The following is a 20,210-nucleotide window of genomic DNA, read 5'->3' as shown; positions in this document are numbered from 1 at the left end:
TTACCGGCTGTTGAAGGTCGAGAGTTGGTCAAACATTGGCCAAGGCTTTGTACTTTACACAGGAGTTGACTTATCCTGGAGGGAACGAATTAGAAGATGGAAGCAGTTGGGAAAAAAGTTCAGTTGACCTAATCATGTATTTCCTCCTTTTTTTCTTTTTCCTTTTGAGGGGGAGCAAAAATTGAGAATAGTAGTAGCAATTGGGATTCCAGCTAGATTTAGGCCTTTAGCTGTTTGGCTGATTGGCCGATTCAGTTAAAAGCTACCACTCAATCCTCGTTACACTGTTATTTTATGTGTGATGAAAGGTGTATCAACTTGATGAAGAACATCGAACCTGAAAATAGGAAGTGACTTCTAAACTCAAAAACTGAAACATAAACGGGCTGCCGTTGAGAACACAATACTGAACATGGTGCAGTATAATGGTTCACCCTCGGATCCTTATACTAACTGTCCAATCATCCCATCTCTGGGCCACACCACCAGCTATTCCACTCTGATAGGTACGTAGGGCATGATTTCTATATAAATTATTATGTATATTTTATACAAAACACCAGTATGGTAAACGTCTATACAATAGAATGAGAACTCAATTGGGAAGGGAGGGATACAGAGAACAAGTAATTTTCAAAATGAACCTAACACCAAGGATGAAATGTGATTAAGGCCCAGATAATGTTGTGTCTAACCCATCCATCTCATCTAAAACATTAGTGTTCAGGCATTCCAAATCTTGAGTTATATTCAACTCCCTATTTGGGGAGCTGCCAGCACTCCTGGTCATAACCAAAACTTCTGGCCGTTTCTTCTTTGTCATGGCAAATTCCTGACTTTTGCTTTTTCCAGGAACCAACCTTCTCCAGCAAACTTCTCCCAACAAATTTCTATCCTCTTGAGAAAGTTGAACCCCATGGACTTTGGTAACATAATCAAGCGATGGGAACCGCTCCATCTTGGAGTGAAAAACCAGCCCATTATGAGTGGGGGGGGACCGAGTAGACAGAGGCTTGAAACCATGATCTCTATGTCTTACTAGGTTGATAAGACGATGAAGCCATATTACTAATTCAAGGATGTATTGGTCTATCTTCTGCTTATCTGCATGATATAACGTCTGGAGGCGGATCAGGTTATTTTGTGTAGTTGTCTTCTTGCCAAACTCATTCCTGTCAAACAAGAACAGTATACACCTTTTGTAGTGACACATTCATCTTCATAGAAGATACTTGATAGAAAATACAGAACATGAGAAGAGAGAGAAGTCTTCACTAACCCAGTATTTGCCCACTCTCCAACCCACCCAAAACCTTGGTGTGCTCTGTTTCCAATTGCCATAGAAAAATAAGGAAATGTAAATGCAGAGCAGGAAAATATTTTTTTGTGTAAAAAAATACAGATGAAAAGCTTCTGTTGTCTTCACAACAGAAATCTACTGCAGTAGGGTAAAGCATTACACATGTCAACCTACTTGGTTGTATTTGTTACTACTGGAACAAGCCATTGGAGAGTTTTTTCCATTTCAGCTTTGATTTGAGGAATTGTAAGCTGCATAAAAGGACAATATGAAGTGATTTAGAAGTTAAAACAACAAACAGCACAGTGCACATATGAGGGTGGCAACTAGGGCTTAGGTTGAGTAATTTATGGTCAATATTCCAACCCTGAAACTGAATTGAAATAGGCCAGTTTCCAAAAAAGCAATCTAAGAGCAAGCCTAGGAACCAAACCAACAAAGATCAGCTTGGTTAGGTGGTTATGGCTTCCGTATGCCCATGAGCATATCAAATTAGATTAAATTATTTTAACGTTCAAAAGATATAGGAAAAATGGAAGTTCCACAATTAGAGCCAGCCCAATCACTTTCACAAGCTGTTCTCGTTTGATCGATGAAGGGGAGAAGGGAAGAGGCTTCCCTAATTATGTAGACAAGAAGAAAAGTGAATTTGGTCACAAGCAACCAACAGGGAAAGCCTCCGACTTTTCCATAGAAGCTAAAGTTCTCCCGTCTACACAAGCTTGCCTGCTAAAAAAACAGATTTTCCATCCTCTCTTCTATACAAGTAACTCCTCCCCACCCTTCTATTACAGTGCACAAGTCATTGCTCGTGATCAGGTGAGTGATGGCACACCATATTTAGGTCCAAAGTTTCAATGGATACAAAGAGTTATCTCATGATCACGCCCTTGTAAGAGAACACTATGATCGGTTCTAGGGTTAGGTTATTTTTGCCTACAAGATCAACAGAACCAAACCAAACCAAACAACAGTCAAGTTATATTTGTTGCAACCCAGGACAGGATCAAGTTTGTTCTAGAACATAATCGGATGAACCCAAGGTAGTCAGGTTGGCTTATTGTTGGGCTACACCAGGATTAAGTTGCATCCTACTGCATACGCATTACCCCAAGGATAACAAAAAGAAAGTTCAAGTTCCATGATTTTGAAAAATAAATAAATAAATAATGTCAGCAGAATGTACTTTAAGTGGTAATTGAAAATGTCTATGCAAGTACGCATGAAGAGAAAATCAACTACTTTAGATAATATACCTCTTCCTTGGCATCAACTGCTTGCAACTGGGAGCGCAGTGCTGTCTTAACACTGGCCGGCAACCCATGATATAATGTGTCCCTCATATTGGGAGGAAGGGAGGTAGGCCGAGATGCCTAACAACACATGAATTTCCATTCAAAAATCAACATCCATTTTTTCATAAAACCATCACCCAAAAAATGAAATAAATACTGAAGCAAAGACTGATTTAAACTTACTATGTTATCCATCTGATTGATAATGTTGGCATAGTGTAATGAAAGACCAGCTGCACCCAGTCTTTGAGGGCAATTGCTAGGTTCCTTGATAGTCAATGTCAAACCTACCATAAATGAACAACAAAGTAAGACAATAATCATCTAATCATGCTTTTCAAAACCAAAAACCAGAAAAAGTCATCAAAACTTGAAATACCCATGTTCTTGTGTCCTCTAAACAATGAAGTTTGAAACAGAAGAGCATATTCACATTTAAATACCAAGGTTGTTGCATTAGCATGACCAAAGCACTACTAGAAAAGATTGTTTAGGAACAAGTGCATTCATTTACCAAGGTAATATTCACATAATTAAAACAGATCCATATTTCCCTCTGACATCTGTATTTAGTTGGTAAATGGTACAATAAACCAGTCACATGGCCAGTTTTGAAGAAAACTTCTCAACTGTACTGAGTGCAATATTGTGAGCCTCCCAAAGCAACTCTCCTTACAGAAATCTTCAAAATTCAGTATTAAAGGAGGCTCCACATTATGCAACAGAAAGTAATAGCAAGTTTTGTTTAGAGCCCCAATTCTGCAAAATATTATAATTCTTGGGAGATTCATGGATAACTAGTGAAACTTGTAAATATTCACTAATACTTCTGAAATAATAAAAAAAAGGAATACTGTGCCTTAGAAATCATCACTTCTGTAAATAATCATGCATGATTGGAACAAGTTTTGTGTTGCAAAACTAGGTAAGGATAACATGTGGTGGAGTACTCCTGTTTAAATTAGGTTTGTCATGCCACATTGTCAGGATTTGGGAACATAACATGTATCAAGTTAACAGCCTCCTTCACATGCCCCATAGCCACAAGTGGAGAGGATAGCATGTGGTTGAGTACCTCCTATTTAAGGAACCATAATGTGTGTTGGGTTAACATCCTCCTTCACAAAACCAACACCTAGGTTTGATGTGCCCCATACCCAGGTTTTGGGCCCATCAAATGGTAGATAAATAGATACAACAGTAGTAGCAGTCGATAAATAGATGGGAGCAGTAGCAGAGAGACAATAGCAGTAGGAGAGTGGAGACTCAAACTCAAGCCCTCTAGCTCTAGTACCATGTTAAGCTACCAACTTTCCTAAAAGTTTAAACTGCTAGAATTTGGGCCCAGAACACATAAACAATGATTGTGATTAAGCATATGTAACCATGCCCTTTTCATGGTACTTTCATTAAGACATAGACGAGAAACCTTGTAATTGACCGAGTGATAAATTAAGTTATAATCATACTTTACTAACTCTTTTAGAGCAGAGAAAAGTAAAAAATGAATAATAAATTGATACAAGACACACACACATGTACTAAACTTAGTATCCATATCATTCATGTAATGAATCATTAATTTCTTTAAGATGCTGAGGTCATACCATTACTTCTAAATGCCTCCAAGATCTCTTGATGTATGAATGTAGCAACATCAACAAGCTTCTCCACAATCTACAATGAGCAAAACGTTGTTGAAAAAAGTGATGTTAATTGTTGACCAACAAAAACATTCTAATCTGTCCTGAAGAAGGTAATAACAATTATAGTCAATGAGGTCCTTTATGACCTAGATCTTATAAGTAATATCTGAGATTGAATGCCCTATACATTCATAGAATTGCTATTCATATCAGCAAAGGCAGTATAGTATCCACTTCACAGACACAATGAAATTTTAACCAAGTATTACAAGTAAGGTTCATAAATTGAAACAAATCTTTAAGAAAATGAGATAGAAGCAACTTGAGAATGAATTCCTTATAAAAGACTTCAGAATCATGATTTATCTTTTCCGAAATTGTAAAAAAATGATTCATAATCACATACCTCCTCCAAGTTTCTAGACCAAAGCGATTTCTTTTTCAAGCTCCTTACAAGCTTTCTTTGATGTTTTAGCTCACTGTGTAACATTGTGAGGCTCTCTCCTACAATTACAAAAAAAAAATGACCTGTTAATTTGAATACTCCACCCTTCTGGCTAAGCAAAAAGCAGACAAGTAGTGTTAACAATCAGAAGTGAACATCACCAAACCATTGATAAAAGTTTAAAATAAACAGTACTAGAATAACAGCGTGATTGTAAAGGGAAAATAAGGTCTCTTCAAAGCTTACAATAAACAGGAGGTGCAGAATAATAAAAATTATTTTCCTTGAAATGAAAAACATCACAATTTTCTTTTCCTTTTTTTTTCAGTGAGGACTCAATCAATTAAGTACAACCTTCATTTCTATCAAAAAATGGCATAACATTCCCATTATAGAAATTACAACCACTCTCCATAAAAGTTAGGTAAGTATCAACTCCAGCCGTTATGGTACCCTGCAGGAGGAAAGAGACATGGTGGTGCAATAGCAAATAACCTGTACTATAACTTACAAGTTACAACAGTGGAGAGTATTAAAGATTAATTAGCATTCTACTGGTTAATCAAATAGTTATAAACATGAGCTATAACTACCAAAACTCAACCAGAAATCTAACATGAAAACCCAGATTACGTGAAAGCATTTGCACTTCAAACTCTTCTATGAACTTCTGATAACTTTTTTTTTTTTTGATAAGTGCGCACAAATATATTAAAAGAGGCAAAAAGCCACAAGGCATACAGGACGTATACACAGTAGCCAATCCAACAACCAACACTCACCACCCCTTAAGGAGTAGCGAGCCATTCCAAAAAACCTATAAGCGAAGAGGACTCCTCTCCCATATACACCCTAGCCCAACTCCACAAGTTACAAACAAAAGAATTCTTTAGCTTCTGAATAGCTAGAGAGCCCCCCCTAAACGCTAATCTATTTCTCTCCTTCCAAACCGTCCAAAAAATACACAACGGAATGGAAGTCCAAATCCTTTTCCTCTTTCTCCCCACAAAAGGGCCCCTCCAACTGACTAGCATATCTTTGACTTTCTCTGGGAACACCCAATTAGCCCCAAACAAGGCCAAGACAATCTCCCAGAGAGCCCTTACAACTGTACAGTGTAAAAGTATATGATTTACATTTTCCTCTTCACAACCACATAAAAAACACCTGTTAGGAAACTGCCATCCCCTTCTTTGAAGCATGTCCAAAGTTAAAACTTTCTCCCAAGACGCCTCCCAAGCAAAAAAAGCAACTTTGGTTGGAACCTTATCCACCCAAATGCCCTTTTTCGGGAAGCTAATGACATTAGACCCTGCCAAAAGCTTGTAGGCATCTTTAATCCGAAAGAGGCCATGACTCTCTCCTTTCCAAATCACTGCATCCTCTTCAAGAGAAGTCCTCAAATCCCTTAACAACTGCAGCAGCTCTCCTAAAGCGTCCAGCTCCCAATCATTAAGGTTTCTGGAGAGTCTTATATTCCAACCTCCTTGGCCGAGGCTAGAATCCCACATCTCATTTACCGAGGCGTTCCTTTGGACTGCCAATTCAAACAACTGGGGAAAAGTTTGGGCCAGCTCCTCATTACCACACCAATGGTCAGTCCAGAAACTCACCTTAGTCCCCTTTCCCACTTTGAATTCAATATTATCCCAACACCAAGACGACTCCTTCAAGATATCCCTCCAAACCCCCACCCCAAACGTTCCGCGGGCCTCCTTTGTTCTCCAACCAAAACCCAACCGACCATACTTCACCCCAACCACCTTTCTCCAGAAGAAGTCTTCCTCAATGGCGAACCGCCAAATCCATTTCCCCAATAGAGCCTTATTCAAGAAATCAATTTTCCGAATACCTAGGCCCCCACTCTCCTTATGGGTACACACCACCGCCCAGTTGATGAGATGAATCTTTCTTTCCAAACTTCCCCCTCCCCAAAGAAAGTCCCTTTGAAGCTTTTCAAGCCTTTTAACAACCAGCTTAGGCATGCGAAAAAGAGACAATTGGTAAATCGGCATGCTGGCCAAAGTGCTTTTGATGAGGGTAATCCTCCCACCCTTTGACAAATATTGTCTTTTCCACAGTGCAAGCCTTCTTCTCATTCTTGCTTCAACCCCATCCCACATAGTCGTGGCCTTGTGCTTGGCTCCCAAAGGCAGCCCCAAATAAACCGAAGGGAGGGTCCCCACTTTACACCCTAACTCCACCGCCAACATCTCAATGTCTTCCACCTCTCCAACCGGGATTACTTCACTTTTAGCAAGATTTATTCTAAGACCAGAGGCTGCCTCAAACCATACCAAAATCCAGCTTAGGTAAGTAATGTGATCTTGCCTTGCTTCACAAAAAATAATCGTATCATCAGCAAAAAGTAAATGGGACACATTTATCTCCATTCCCCCCCTCCCTTGGATGCTACAACCTGAAGTGAAGCCCCCATCAACAGCCCTTCTCAACATAGCGCTTAGAACTTCCATGCCCAGCACAAAAAGGTAGGGGGAGAGTGGATCACCTTGGCGTAACCCCCTAGAGTTGGAGAAATAACCAGCCGGCACCCCATTGACCAGAATAGAAAAGCTTGCCGTTGAAATACACCACCAAATCCATTTCAACCACCGGTCCCCAAAGCCCATCTTCCGCATGACCTTCATGAGGAAGTTCCAATTAATACTATTATAGGCTTTTTCAATGTCCAGTTTACATATCACCCCTTTCTCCTTGCGTTTAAGCCAATAGTCAATTACCTCATTGGCTATGAGTGAAGCATCTAAAATCTGTCTTCCCTTCACAAAGGCATTTTGGTCCGACGAAACCACCTTGTCTAGCACCTCCTTAATTCTATTGGACAGCACTTTGGCCAAGAGCTTATACACACCCCCAAGCAAGCTGATTGGTCTGAAATCCCCCAAATCCTCAACCCCCCCTTTCTTAGGAATGAGGACCAGAAAAGTAGAGTTGAGGCTCTTAGCAAACGACTTGTCTTCATAAAACTCCTTGAACACGTCCACAATTTCCTCCTTCACGAACTCCCAACAGAACTGCCAAAAGGCCACTGTGAACCCATCCGGGCCTGGAGCCTTATCACCATTCATACCCATTAGAGCCAAATGAATCTCTGCCTCAGTAAAGGGCTGCTCCAAACCTTCAGCTTCAGCATGGTTTAAGCTTTTGAGCTGCAGCCCTTCAATATCAGATTTCCATGATTGATCCTCTGACAACAACTGCTGAAAGGCATTCACAACCCCCTCTCTCACCTCCCTCTCCTCCTCCAACCACCTCCCATTGATTTTAATCTTATCCATGGAGTTATTTCTTCTATGAGCATTAGCCATCCGATGAAAGAAACCAGTATTCTTATCACCTTCCCTCAGCCACAACTCCCTAGAAGATTGTCTCCAATGCGTTTCTTCCAAAAGAACCCAATTTTTGAAGGCCTCCTTAGCCTCAGTTTTCAGCTCTGACTCCCTTTCAGTTAGGCTCCTGCCACTCTCCACCCTATCCCAAAATTCTACTTGTTGCAAGGCTAGATTTTTGTTGACTTCCACCCTCCCAAACACTTCCCTGTTCCAAGATTTAATTTTATCCTTCAGAAACTTCAATTTTGAAGCCACTCTGAAGCTAGCCCTCCCCCTCCCCCCCGCCTCCTGCCACCACCCCCGAAGAAGGTCCTTAAACCCCTCAACTTTGAGCCACATGTTTTCAAACCTAAAAGGGGAGGGGCCCTTTCTTACCCCCCCACCTTTCAGTAAGATGGGGAAATGGTCAGAAACGGGTCTGGGCAGCCTGCACTGAAGGACCCCACTGAAGCAGTCCAGCCAATCTTGGGTCACTAAAAACCGGTCCAGTCTAGCCCAAGCTTGGTTATTCCTTCCCCCACTCCAGGAAGCCACCCCCCCCCCCCCCCCCATGCAACGGAATATCCAAAAGCTCTAACTCATCCGTCACCTGGGCAAATCTTCTCATGGCGCCAGTCAGCCTCCCCTGATTACTCCTTTCCCCAAGGTTTAGAGTGACGTTAAAATCACCCCCAACACACCAAGGGTCATCCCAGATTCCCCTAATCGCCCCAAGCTCCCCCCAGAAGGTGTCCCTGTCATCTTTGGAAAACGGCCCATACACACCCGTAAAAATCCAGGTCTTCCCATCCTCAACATTCCTAAGTCTGCAGGAAATTGTGAATTGGCCCATTTCCATCTCAAGGATTTCTAGGGTTCTTTTGTCCCAGCAAATTAGAATCCCTCCTGCTGTTCCTTGAGCTTCCAAGGCACCCCAATCCAGAAACCTCCCTGACCCCAAACTCCTAACCATACCCTCATTCATGGATTGAATTTTCGTTTCCTGGATGCAAAACAAGTCAACTTTTTGCTTTCTAATCAGAGCTTTAATCACTTTCCTCTTGGAACTATCATTGACCCCGCGTACATTCCAGCTCAAAAGCCTTATTTTCATTGGACTTCCATAATTTGACACCCTCTTCCTTGCACAGTACCCTTTCTCTTCTTCCCCCCCTCATAGTTGACTGAGCATTCTAGTCTTCTCAACTCCCTTTCAAATTTCGATTTCTCCAATATAGCTTTGCTGTGAATTCTTTCTCTTCTCTTCTTAATTTTAACCATGAACTCCAGAATGTCTTTCTCTAGGCCCTCTGTTGAAAATCCCAGGAATTGACTGAACCTAGCCCAATCACTTTCTTCCCATCCTTCATCCACCCATGCACCCTCTTCTTGAGAAATAGGTCGGGCTAGGCACAGAGCCTTTCTATCATCCTCCATGCTATCGTTACTGATCTCTACCAAGTCCCAACACTTCCCCGCAAACTGCTGTGAATGCCCAATTTCCTTGCATAGGCAATCCCCCTTGATTGACTCCACTAAAGTTCCAAAACGGTCGAAAGACTCCTTCCTTGGAGTCCGACCAAAAGAAGAAAAGAAAGGAGGAGAAGGGTCCAAAGTCACCATTCCAGAGGAAGACGGAACATACCTTGCGTCTTCCTCCAGCAGAGCGCTATCGGTTCTGGAGATCCCCCCCCACTCTGTCTCGTCTCCACGTCTCAGCCCCCACTGGTCGTCCTTCCCCCAGCAGTTGGAGATGCCCACGCCTGGGCTCCTCAGTGGGCCTCGACTGCGCACCATAGCAGAGGAGCCCTTCTCCGTCTGGGCCTTAGAAGAAGCAGGAGGAGATGAGCTTCGAAAAGCAAGCCCATCCCCTTTAAGTAAACCCAAAGGCCCGGCCTTTTCCTTGGGCTTCCCATTTCCATTCCCATAAAACACCAGCCCAAGCGAGCTTGGCCCAGTGGAAGTGTAAGCTTTAGGCCCTCTAGAAGATGATGCTTGGCCTAACAAACCCAACCCGTCTTCGTTCCGATTTGGATCCGAGTTCTGACCCGACCCACTGACCTGACTCTGCGTCCCATCCTCAGTCATCAGGCAGTCCTCGAGCCTTGAACCCTCCATCGCCCCCAACACGCGCCCCCCCGCGCGTGCACTCGCGTCACCCCCTTCCTTCGCATCTGTCACGACGGTCTTCCCTCTCTTTCCAGTCGCCGGAACTTTGATGACTGGCCTGATTTCCCACCATAAGGTAACCTCGTAACAAAACCCATCAATCCAAACCTCCACTAAGCTGGGAGGAGACCCACCGTTCCGCTTCACCAAGAGGCGTGCCCACTGTAAATCCTCCATTTTTTCCGTTTGATGATCAATCGCAATGAAGCCCCCACACGCATCCCCAATTTTCCTCAGAATATCCCGTTCCCACATGGAGACAGGCAGCCCAACTACCCGCACCCACGCTTCATTGCTCCTTTCCCCTTCCTTCAAACATCCCGTCTCCGGATTCCACTTCTCTAAACGGAGATCTACCCTCCCAAGCAAAATGCTTCCCATCTTTGAGACTTGCTCCGCCTCTGCCGGGATCTCAAACTCCATTAACACCTTTCCCCTCTCCATTTTAGCCAGCCCTAAACTCCCTTTTAACCTCCATATTCTCGCTAGCTGGGATCCCCACCCTCTGAGATCATCACCCTTCGCTGCATTGTGATTCCAAGTCCCAACAACACAGTGGCCAAGTTTGGATAAATTCCTTCCCACCTCTTCCGTAGTAATATCTCCCTAGCTGCTGCTCTCTCCTTTTCCTTCGCCACTTTGGTCGCCTCCACATAAGACTTCACCATGTTCGGCTTCGTCCGGGACACAACTGCCTTCTGGTTATTAGGGCAACTTTCTTCGCAGCCCAAACTCCTCAGTGTGTCCGCCATTGAAGCCCATCCGCCCCTTTCTCCTCTTCCTCTAGGAATATAGACACTAAACCTCTTTCCCTCCAAATCCGCAACTCCCAAACGAAGAAAGCAGCCCCCTCTGTTGTAATCGCGCGACAGAGAGTACATCCTCCCGTTTTCCTTCCACTCTCTTGCCCACCTACCCATTCTTCAGTCCTCAATACTCAGATTCAAACATTCAAAGACTATCCCGAGGCTCACCGGACCTAGTCTGACCCACGACGAGATCCCGCCTTTCCTCTCCACAATCGTGGCATGCAATCTACCTCTCCTCTCCTCCACCTCGACCTCGAATCTTTTCGATTCCACGCCGAAACCACCCCTCTTGACATTATTCCCAGGCCTCGCATGGCTCGCGCCTTCTGCGATTTCCGTCGAACCCTCATCGCCACTGCTCTCTCCCTCTCTCGCGATCTTTCTCTCTCTAGCCCTCTCTCTCTCCTCCATGATCTCTGAAACTCTTGAACTTCTGATAACTTAAGTTTAACATGAACCAATAGATTCATCTCATTGTTCCAATAAACTGCATTGAATGTGCTTATTCTTGATTTCCAATTGTTTGTTTCAACAGGCAAAGTCCTTGATTTCCAATTGTTTAATCTAAGATACATCATCATGACATGAAAATAAGTTTGAATTAGTTGAACTGCAATTGTCGTAAATACCCTCATTAATCCACATTGAGGACCAAAACATTGACTCTTCAATATACATCTAAAAGTTTGCATATGAGAGAAGAATACTCGAAAGAGAAAGAAGGAAGCATGTGTTTGCATAGAGAGCAAGGGAGAATACAAGTGCACCCATTAACCAGAATGTGATGTTCCAGTAATCTTGCACCTCTGATTTTTTTTTATTTTACCTTTGATGCAATGGACAATGATCAGAAGCAACTATTCAGGAATGCAGGAAAATCAAATACACATCATTTGAATTTGGTCAACATGCAAAAAACAGGGGAGGTTAATTCAGAAAGACAACAAGGTCCACAATGGATCAACATGGAATATACATGGAGGACTAAACCTCAGTTTATATTTGAAATCCCAACCTAAATATGTTCCAAAATGAATTGTAGCAATCCCAAATCTGAACCAATTGTGGTACAGCGAATGCCCCATTAAACTACCCCATTGCCATCCCAAAAATAGAACTTTAGAAAGAACTCAAGGAATGGTCAGTTTTATATTGATAAATAGTTCGTAGTAGAATATCATATAATCATTACTGTGGCAACTAGCAATGAAATATCAAGCTTCTCAATATAGAGGCATCTCAATTTACAGGCAAGACAAATACACACCTCCAAAATTAGAAGCTATAGTACAAAGTTGCATTTCACATGGCACCCAACATTCCCATTATGCCATCTTAAAACTTCAAACATGAAAAGTGCAGTTGCTCTGACAATTATCCTTCTGTGAATCCCCTACAATAATATTTCTCTTCAAATGAAATTCAGCAATATTGTCTATTATAACCTCCAAACTATTGAATGGATTATGTTTCATTTAATCATCTAATGCAACGCACACCAACAACAGTCCAACTTATGGCAAAGAAAGCATTCCTGGGCTAGTTTCCTTGCCAAGCAATCTCACCAAGTAATAGCTATTTCAACACAAATTCCCCCTTGAAAGAAAAACTCCAATTTAAGAATGAATATACCAAGATACTCATCTAACAAGGGGTATTGTGTTAAAGAACCAATTTTCCTAAAAGCTTAAAGTTATTAAGATTTGGACCCACAATGTATACCATGTTCTCCAACACCCTCCCCAGCCTCATACCCACATGTAGAGAGACAATCAAACCCATAGGCAAAACAAATCAAGGACAGCCTCCTTTGGGCTTGTATGTGGCTCAATAAATTGGGGAAATAAACATGTGAAGTTCAAACTCATGAACTCCTGCTAAATAAGGTTGTGACACCATGCTGAAATGTATCTAAGCAATAGCATCCCATATCTTTATTGTTGGTGAGAAAAAATGATGAGTTTTACCACTCCATGGCTACATAGAATTCTGCAACCAAGACATTGTAATCGAATTTTCAGCACCATTCACTGATATGGGTCTTTTTTCTGAGGGATCAGTTTGAGAGACTTCAAACATTTTTCAAACGATGCCTCAAACAAGGTTGGGGAGAGAAAAAAAAAAGGTTGAAGGCTAAATAAGGGAAAAAAAATTAAAGAATGAAAAAACTGGATTTTCAAGATGAAAAATAAAGGAAGGGAAAAACTAGATTTTCAAGGGCTTCAACAGTGAAGGCCAACCAAGGAATAAGCAAGATTTTGGCAACTAAGGTCAAAAAGACTAAGGTGGTATTTGTTTTTTTTACTTAATTCTAAATAGAACTTTAATATTTAATAGTGTTAAGTATTAGGTTGTTTTTTTTTTAAATATTTTATTTCTATTAAACATTAAAAAGTAAAAAAAAACCAATATGTTACTTTTTCCATTTAAAAAAAGTCAAATGTTTTGGTTTTTTCTATTCAGCAAAAAGTTTATAATAAGTCATGAAAAAGTAAAAAAAACAAACAACTCAAAGTCTAAAAGCAAATTGCTTTCAACAAAAAGCAAAAAAAAACAAACGCCCTCTAAACCTGAAGAAAAAAAAAAAGAAAGAAAGAAGAAGCAAACATGGCTTTGATACCAATGTTGGACAACCAATTTTCCTAAAAACTTAAGTTGTTAGAATTTGGGCCCACAATGTATATCATTATTCCAACATATTCATATTATCTTAATTTTCTCTAGCAATTGTTATGCTTAGCCAGGTATCCTTTTTGCAATCTAAAACTAAATCTTTCAGTCCTAACCCTCTATTCATAAATCAGATTGCACGCCATAACAACTTCTACAAATAATTAGCCAACCTTTAAATCAACAAGCAATAATAAATTATATAGCAATTATTTTTCTTCCTTCTTATTTTCAGGGGATACGTAAACCTAGTCATATACAAGATCCCCTTTAAATAGCTAAGAGAAGAGACTCAATATCTAGATAACATACTAAACAGCATATGCATTTAGAGGTGAAAAGTTAAGAAGTAAAAATAAAAGTTGAGACAAACTTAACCCAATACCCTTCCCAAAAGGAACAAAGAAAAGGAAATAAAGAAAATCCTACTTACACATCTAATAAAACTAAAATAGGAGAAAAAGATCATCCATGTCTAACCTCTACGAGGAAGATGCAAGGACTCCACTTCCTCAAGCTTCCGTCGATAATCTTGTTCAAATCGGTCTACAGCATTCAGCTCATGATATAATTCCTATAAATGCAGAAGGAATTAGCATCTCAAAGTAGAACATAACTAACCCTTACTAAGGCATAAGAGATGAAGGCAAAATGAACCTTGCAGCATTAGTCAAGTATACTTATAAAAAAACAGAATAACAGGTTCTCTGCAGAAGAGCAAAAATTTTGGGAATGCATCTAATTCAAATCATCATTCCATGATTCTATTAAATCAAGAAACCCAAAAATAAAAAATAAAAAATCATCCAGGGAAGCAAAAAACTAAAAGATTATCCCACCAAATTACACTTTTATATACATTTGGTTAGCACATGTGGAATTAAAGTCATTTCAAAAGCAAAATAAACACGGGTCAGCTTTCCCCTATGGAAGAAAGAAGGTGAATACACAATCAAATAAAGCCTTAGAGACATGCACACACAGAGATGGAGTGCAGGACAAATCAATTGCCTAAAACAAAGACCGATATGAAACAGTGCTATGTTTGCTTGAGTTTGTGAATGTGTCTACAAAATCCATTCATGTACCTGCATGTTCGATACCATAAACATATTAACAGGGAAGACTTACATTAAATAACCATAACAACTGTATTTACATGGAAAAGACTATGCAACAGAAGCATAGCAAGGCCTCTATTATTCAACTCAAAACACATTGCCATAATGCAAAAAATATTTATTGACCATTATTTATAAATCTAGAAAGATAATAATAAGCTTATTTTTAATTCTCATATCACACAGATAAGATTCACAAAATCTGAGTCAGATTGTCAGGAGATATAGAGGCTTATAAGTGTTGAAACCAGTGCTAGACATATGGTGGATATGCCTTTCATGTCAACAATAGCCTAATAACCCAAACTAAAGAGGCAGAAGTGATATAGCAAAAAGTGAAAGAAAGCATCTGGACCTGAGATCAATATCCAGCCAGGCTCAGAAGTGCCCATATCTTATCTACAAGAAGGGTAAGATGGTAAAACCAAATGAAGGCAAAGAGGGACAAAGAATTTTACAAAGAAAAAAAGGGATCAAAATTTAGGATATAGTCAAGTGCTCAAAATTAGAGGTGGAGATAACTAAATACCACATGGGCTTGGAATAATCCCATAAGTTGATCGATGATCATAGAATCTAAATCTTTAAACTATTCAGTGACCACAATAACATAATCAAACTTTGAATCTAATGATCAAAGTATTTTTTCAATCACACAAGTTCATTCAAATGAATCAGGCACATAAAATAGACATGATATAGAACGAATATCATTTCAGAAAGAAATCAACTGTGCTTTTTTAAACCAAAATTTAATATGATTTCCTTCCAAACAAATGAAGTATCATTTCCCAAAATATTAATAATACCATATGTAGCACACATAACAAGAAATGCAAAAAAATATTACCAATACAAAACTAAACTTACAGAAGTATGCTGAGCCAAAGTAGTTAACTCTTGAACTGTCACTTCTATCTCTTCTCTAAGTTGTTTATGGCTGGGATCATCTGTATCTAACCTGAAATTTTATAATCATTCAATAAATCTGTTTGCATTGTCAGCACATCAGTAACTTAACTTGAATGCACTATAAGTATCTACTCACTTTGAAAAATATCGATCCAGGTTGTGCCATTGTGGATCCTTACATAAATCTCCAAATCTAATTACTTCCCGTGAGAAAACATCAAATTCCTCTCTACAAATAAACCAAATAATAATAAAAGAAACAAGTGAGATATTAAAAGATGAAAAATGCTACAATTAATTCATATTGCACTAGGCACAAAAGACAAAGCAAAGCAAACTATTCTCTCTAACAAGCAACAACCTTTTGTCAGCAGCAGCAATACTTAGCAACTCTGTCATATCTGTGGAAACTAATTGTTGCACTCCTTCTGAATGTAAAATCTCCTTTTTCAGAAACTGGATATTCTCTTCAGAAAGAGAATGCTGTAGGTTTGCACCTTTGGCTATTGTATTAGCTACTTCAAATGCCAATATAGATATTTTATTTCCTCTGGAAGCAATGCCAGATACAAACCCACTGTGGGGATTCAAACTTGACATGCTACTTCCCAGTGTATCCAAGACTTCCACTGCCTTCTCTAGGCCCACAACACCAGCCCTTCCCAGAAATGAGGTCTTCTGGGGCACCTAAAAAACAAAGAAACAAATGATATAATTGAATTCATAGGAAAAGAGGAAAGTGGTTAAGCCAAAATATCATAGCCTACGAAGGGTTATATATATATATATATATATATATATATATATATATATATATATATATATAAACTTCACTTATTCAACTACTTATTTACCTCCTAGACAAATAGATAGTCTCAATGGATAGCCAAAAGAACTGAATCCCCACACTAAGCTAAGGAACATGATAGCATTTAACCTGGATATATATTTATAGGTATAAACATTTTATTAAAACCTTGAGCTGCCCACAACAAAACACATTTTTCTGTGAAGAAAAAATCACAACTGAATTTTGTCATAGTTTCTCCTTAATGAATGATATGCAGTTCATGCTGCTTAACAAGTGGGTTTACTATTGCATGGTTGTCTCAGATTACTGAGTCTATAGATACATCTCACAATATGCATGTGCAAGCTTTAGATGAATTTGAATTCAGTAATAGTGATCCAGTGTCCCTAATAATGTAAGCTCATCCATCGCAAATCATGTGAGATAAATAGATCATGATTTTTGCCCCCTGTCTGAATAGAATTCTTCTCTCTTGTATGTGCAGGAAAAGCCACCTCTCCTTTCAAATTCTAGGAAAGAGAATCAGCAATACACACCAGCTTATGGTCCAACGTTTCAACCACCAAAGGAATCATTGTCAGCCCTGATTTTTTTACTTGGTTCTGATTCATATATCTATATTTGCCTATCTAAAAATAAAAAATAAATAAATAAAAGAAAGAAAGAAAGTAATGACCGTCAGCCCTGCTATGTAGAATCCTCCACCGACTCTGGCAAGATTTGGCGGGAAAGAGAGACATCACCATGGTTGTGGAGATAAAATGATGTCAATGAGAGGGGAAACTTGAATTATCATCAAAATGCATCATGCACTGATGCAACAAGCATCGCTCAGAAAATTAATCCATTGATCAAATTATAATAGGGGGTACAGTATCACCCCTGATTTAAAAAGAACTGCTTGTATGCCATTTTGTCCATTCATTCCACTGTAATAAGTATCAGTTCTATCCATGCTATAAAGCACATCGTACTACTTTGGGGTTCATCTACCAAGTTGCCAAATGCCCAAAAACTGTCTTCAGACATGTATTTGACTCTCCTAGCATCTTTCTACCATTATTCATTGGGACATAAACCATGATTTTTTCCTTCTCTCCTTAACAGCAGGGTTCTTCATTTTATTCCTCGATTCATATGTTAGTCATGCACTGCTTACGAACATCAACACACACATGTGAACCCTGACCTTCTCTTCTCTTTCTTGTGTGCTAAAATTGCAAAAGGGAAATTAAACTAATAATTGTTACAACACAAACTTTATATGCAGTTTAATATTATGCGGATGGATTCGACTTCTATCCTATTTCCTTCGTTTCTGAAGATCAGTTGCGACAGTTAATTCTATTAATCACTAAGAATTACAACAAAAAACTAACACATGTTGAGTAGATCATACCTTGCTTGCCCCTGTTCTTGCAGGCGTTGAAGGTTTTAGTTCTCGTGAAATCGAAAACGATAGCTCTCCAGGATCGTACATCTGTGGCGTCCTCTCAAAACCATCCACATTAGGATTAGAATATGAATAAGAATCCTCTTTTTGCTTACGCAAACTCTTCACTTTCTTCAGCTTCCCAGAAAACCCTAAATTTTTTCCCGAATTTCGCTTCATCATCCCGCCTGAGCATACCGCTCCCATTTTTCTTCCAATGATATTCCAAAAAATTTCCGAATTCGCACCTAACAGGAAAATCAAGAAAAACATTGTCAACTTAGGATTCATTTGGTTACCAAGAAACTGTAGCACAAGAATTCAAGATTTATATATATATATATATATATTCTTCATATTTTCGGTTCTATAAAACCAAAACAACAAGAAGACGATAAAAAAGTAACTCCACTCAACTCAGCACAATACAACTATTTGGCTTAGCCGAGTTCTCGGTTGGCAAACCATAAGAACAAGGACCATGAGACTGGAAGTTTCTTTTTGTTTTCCTCCATTTTCCCAGCATCCAAACCCTTAGATAATACAAACCATTTGTGATTAGATGATCCCCTAATTACGAAGACAGAGCTCAGAGCATACCAGACACCAAATCGAATTCAGATGAAACCCTAGAAAGAGGAAGAAAAGAATCGGATTAATTACAGTGAAATAGAATGTGAGAGACGACGAGAATGAGGATGAGTCAAGAATGAGATCGATTGGAGAATGTGTTGATCCAAATAGAAAAATCTAGTCTAGAGAAGAAAAGCAGGGGGAAAAAACGCGTTATTTGAAACACGAAAATCCCGTGTGCAAGCAGAAGGATTTGACTGAGTTTAATGGAAGGAGCCAAACAGGGAGCAGAGACGATGACCGTTTTTGATGTATTCTGTCTCTTGTGTGTGAGTTTAGACTTTGTAAGAGAGAGAAAGAGAGCGGGTGTCCCGCCCGCCGTCTGAAGTTTGGTGTGTGACGTTAATTTGTCAGACTTAGAATGACCGTTTTACATTATTGCCCTTCTCCGGTTTCCAGAAAAATCATTTTCAATTAGTAAAGATTAACATTATTTAATCCTTTAAGGCGGGCCTCTACTCCCCGAAAGTCAATTTTCTATATTACACTAATACGGAGTGCCCATCAATTACATGCTTACATTTCTTTGCACATTCAATCCAGGACGGAAGTTTCCACAATTCTCAATTGAAATTTCGGGCGAATTTTCAGATGTCGACGGAGGTGGAAACGAGACCCTGGGTGAGTCGATCTGCCCATTGTTGCGAAAATTAATGATTTTTGCTTATGTTTGTTTTTAATATAAATATAATTTACTTTTAAACTTTAAATGATTTACTTTTAAATTTTTATTATTTATTATTTATTGAAAAAAAAATCATACTCATCAATTTTATTTTATTTTTAAATTTTTTAAAAAAAAATCAATAATTCATTTTTATATTTTGTATCCTACTTATTAAATTATCTTTTTAATTGTTATTGATAAACAACTAAAAATAAAATAATAATAATAAACTAACAGCAAAACTATTAACAAAAACATTATCACTTTAAAACAAATTTTCAAATGAAATATTTTATATAAAATATTATTTTTAATATTTAAACAATTTAATTTTCATTTAAATATAATAAAATATATTTCAATAAAATCAATAATTTAATTGAGAGGTTCTAATTTTTAAAATTTTTATATATTTTCTTAAAATTCTACCAACATATTTTATAAATTTTTTATAAGTTCATCCTTTATTTGAATCATCTAAGATGCAACATCTAGAAAATCAATTTTTATCTTTATGGTCAAGTTGACTTAATTTTTAATTTTTAAGTGCTTAAATATGTTTCTAATAATAGTTGATTTTATATTAAAAAGCTCTTTCCAATCATAGTTGATTTAAAAAATAAGCCATATAAAAATAATTTAAAAAAAGCTCTTATTACTTGACTTAAAGGTTGAATGGAACTTATTTATCAAATTAGGTGGCGGCAGCTTTTAAAATTCATTTTCTTGTTTAGGAAAATTGCCCAACTTTTGCTCAGTCGAGTAGAATGTATAAAAAAAATTAAAAAAAGCTCTTATTACTTGACTTAAAGGTTGAATGGAACTTATTTATCAAATTAGGTGACGGCAGCTTTTAAAATTCATGTTCTTGTTTAGGAAAATTGCCCAACTTTTGCTTAGTCGAATGTTCCCCGAGTAATACGTTTTGAATGGTCAACCGGTTTACTTTTCTTTAATGAGTCCTCATC

At 38.8% G+C, this 20,210-nt stretch overlaps 1 protein-coding gene across 4 annotated transcripts; it reads right to left on the bottom strand.

The window, feature by feature from the left end:
- Window positions 1-521: 521 nt before the first annotated feature.
- LOC100241980 (protein PSK SIMULATOR 2) lies at window positions 522-18,884 on the bottom strand. 4 transcript variants are annotated; one of them, XM_010666522.3, is made up of 14 exons: window positions 18,606-18,884; window positions 18,360-18,475; window positions 17,910-18,190; window positions 16,061-16,386; window positions 15,836-15,928; window positions 15,658-15,748; window positions 14,147-14,240; window positions 4,648-4,745; window positions 4,203-4,272; window positions 2,779-2,882; window positions 2,557-2,673; window positions 1,475-1,551; window positions 1,280-1,324; window positions 522-1,172 (listed from the first exon to the last, which is right to left on the bottom strand). In XM_010666522.3, the coding sequence occupies exons 2-14, from the start codon at window positions 18,466-18,468 to the stop codon at window positions 668-670; spliced, it is 2,010 nt and encodes a 669-aa protein (XP_010664824.1). In that variant the 5' UTR covers window positions 18,469-18,475; window positions 18,606-18,884; the 3' UTR covers window positions 522-667. The 4 variants fall into 4 exon arrangements, with proteins under 4 accessions (XP_010664824.1, XP_010664823.1, XP_010664825.1 ...); XM_010666521.3 differs by having other exon boundaries at window positions 18,543-18,870; XM_010666523.3 differs by lacking the exon at window positions 18,360-18,475 and having other exon boundaries at window positions 18,543-18,870.
- Between the last annotated feature and the right edge of the window lie 1,326 nt (window positions 18,885-20,210).

This window comes from Vitis vinifera, chromosome 18 (genome assembly GCF_030704535.1).
Source record: "Vitis vinifera cultivar Pinot Noir 40024 chromosome 18, ASM3070453v1".
Classification (NCBI taxonomy): domain Eukaryota; kingdom Viridiplantae; phylum Streptophyta; class Magnoliopsida; order Vitales; family Vitaceae; genus Vitis; species Vitis vinifera.
The sequence above is the reverse complement of the archived record's forward strand: the minus strand, read 5'-3'. Positions and strand labels throughout refer to the sequence as shown.

Bases quoted from the DNA above. Each gene is read 5' to 3' on its own strand.
- LOC100241980 (XM_010666522.3), bottom strand. From the start codon at position 18,468: ATGCTGGGAAAATGGAGGAAAACAAAAAGAAACTTCCAGTCTCATGGT. The intron at 15,749-15,835 runs GTGAGTAGATAC...ATAAAATTTCAG, and splicing joins CTGGATCGATATTTTTCAAA to GTTAGATACAGATGATCCCA. The intron at 1,325-1,474 runs GTAGGTTGACAT...AATTGGAAACAG, and splicing joins GTAGTAACAAATACAACCAA to AGCACACCAAGGTTTTGGGT.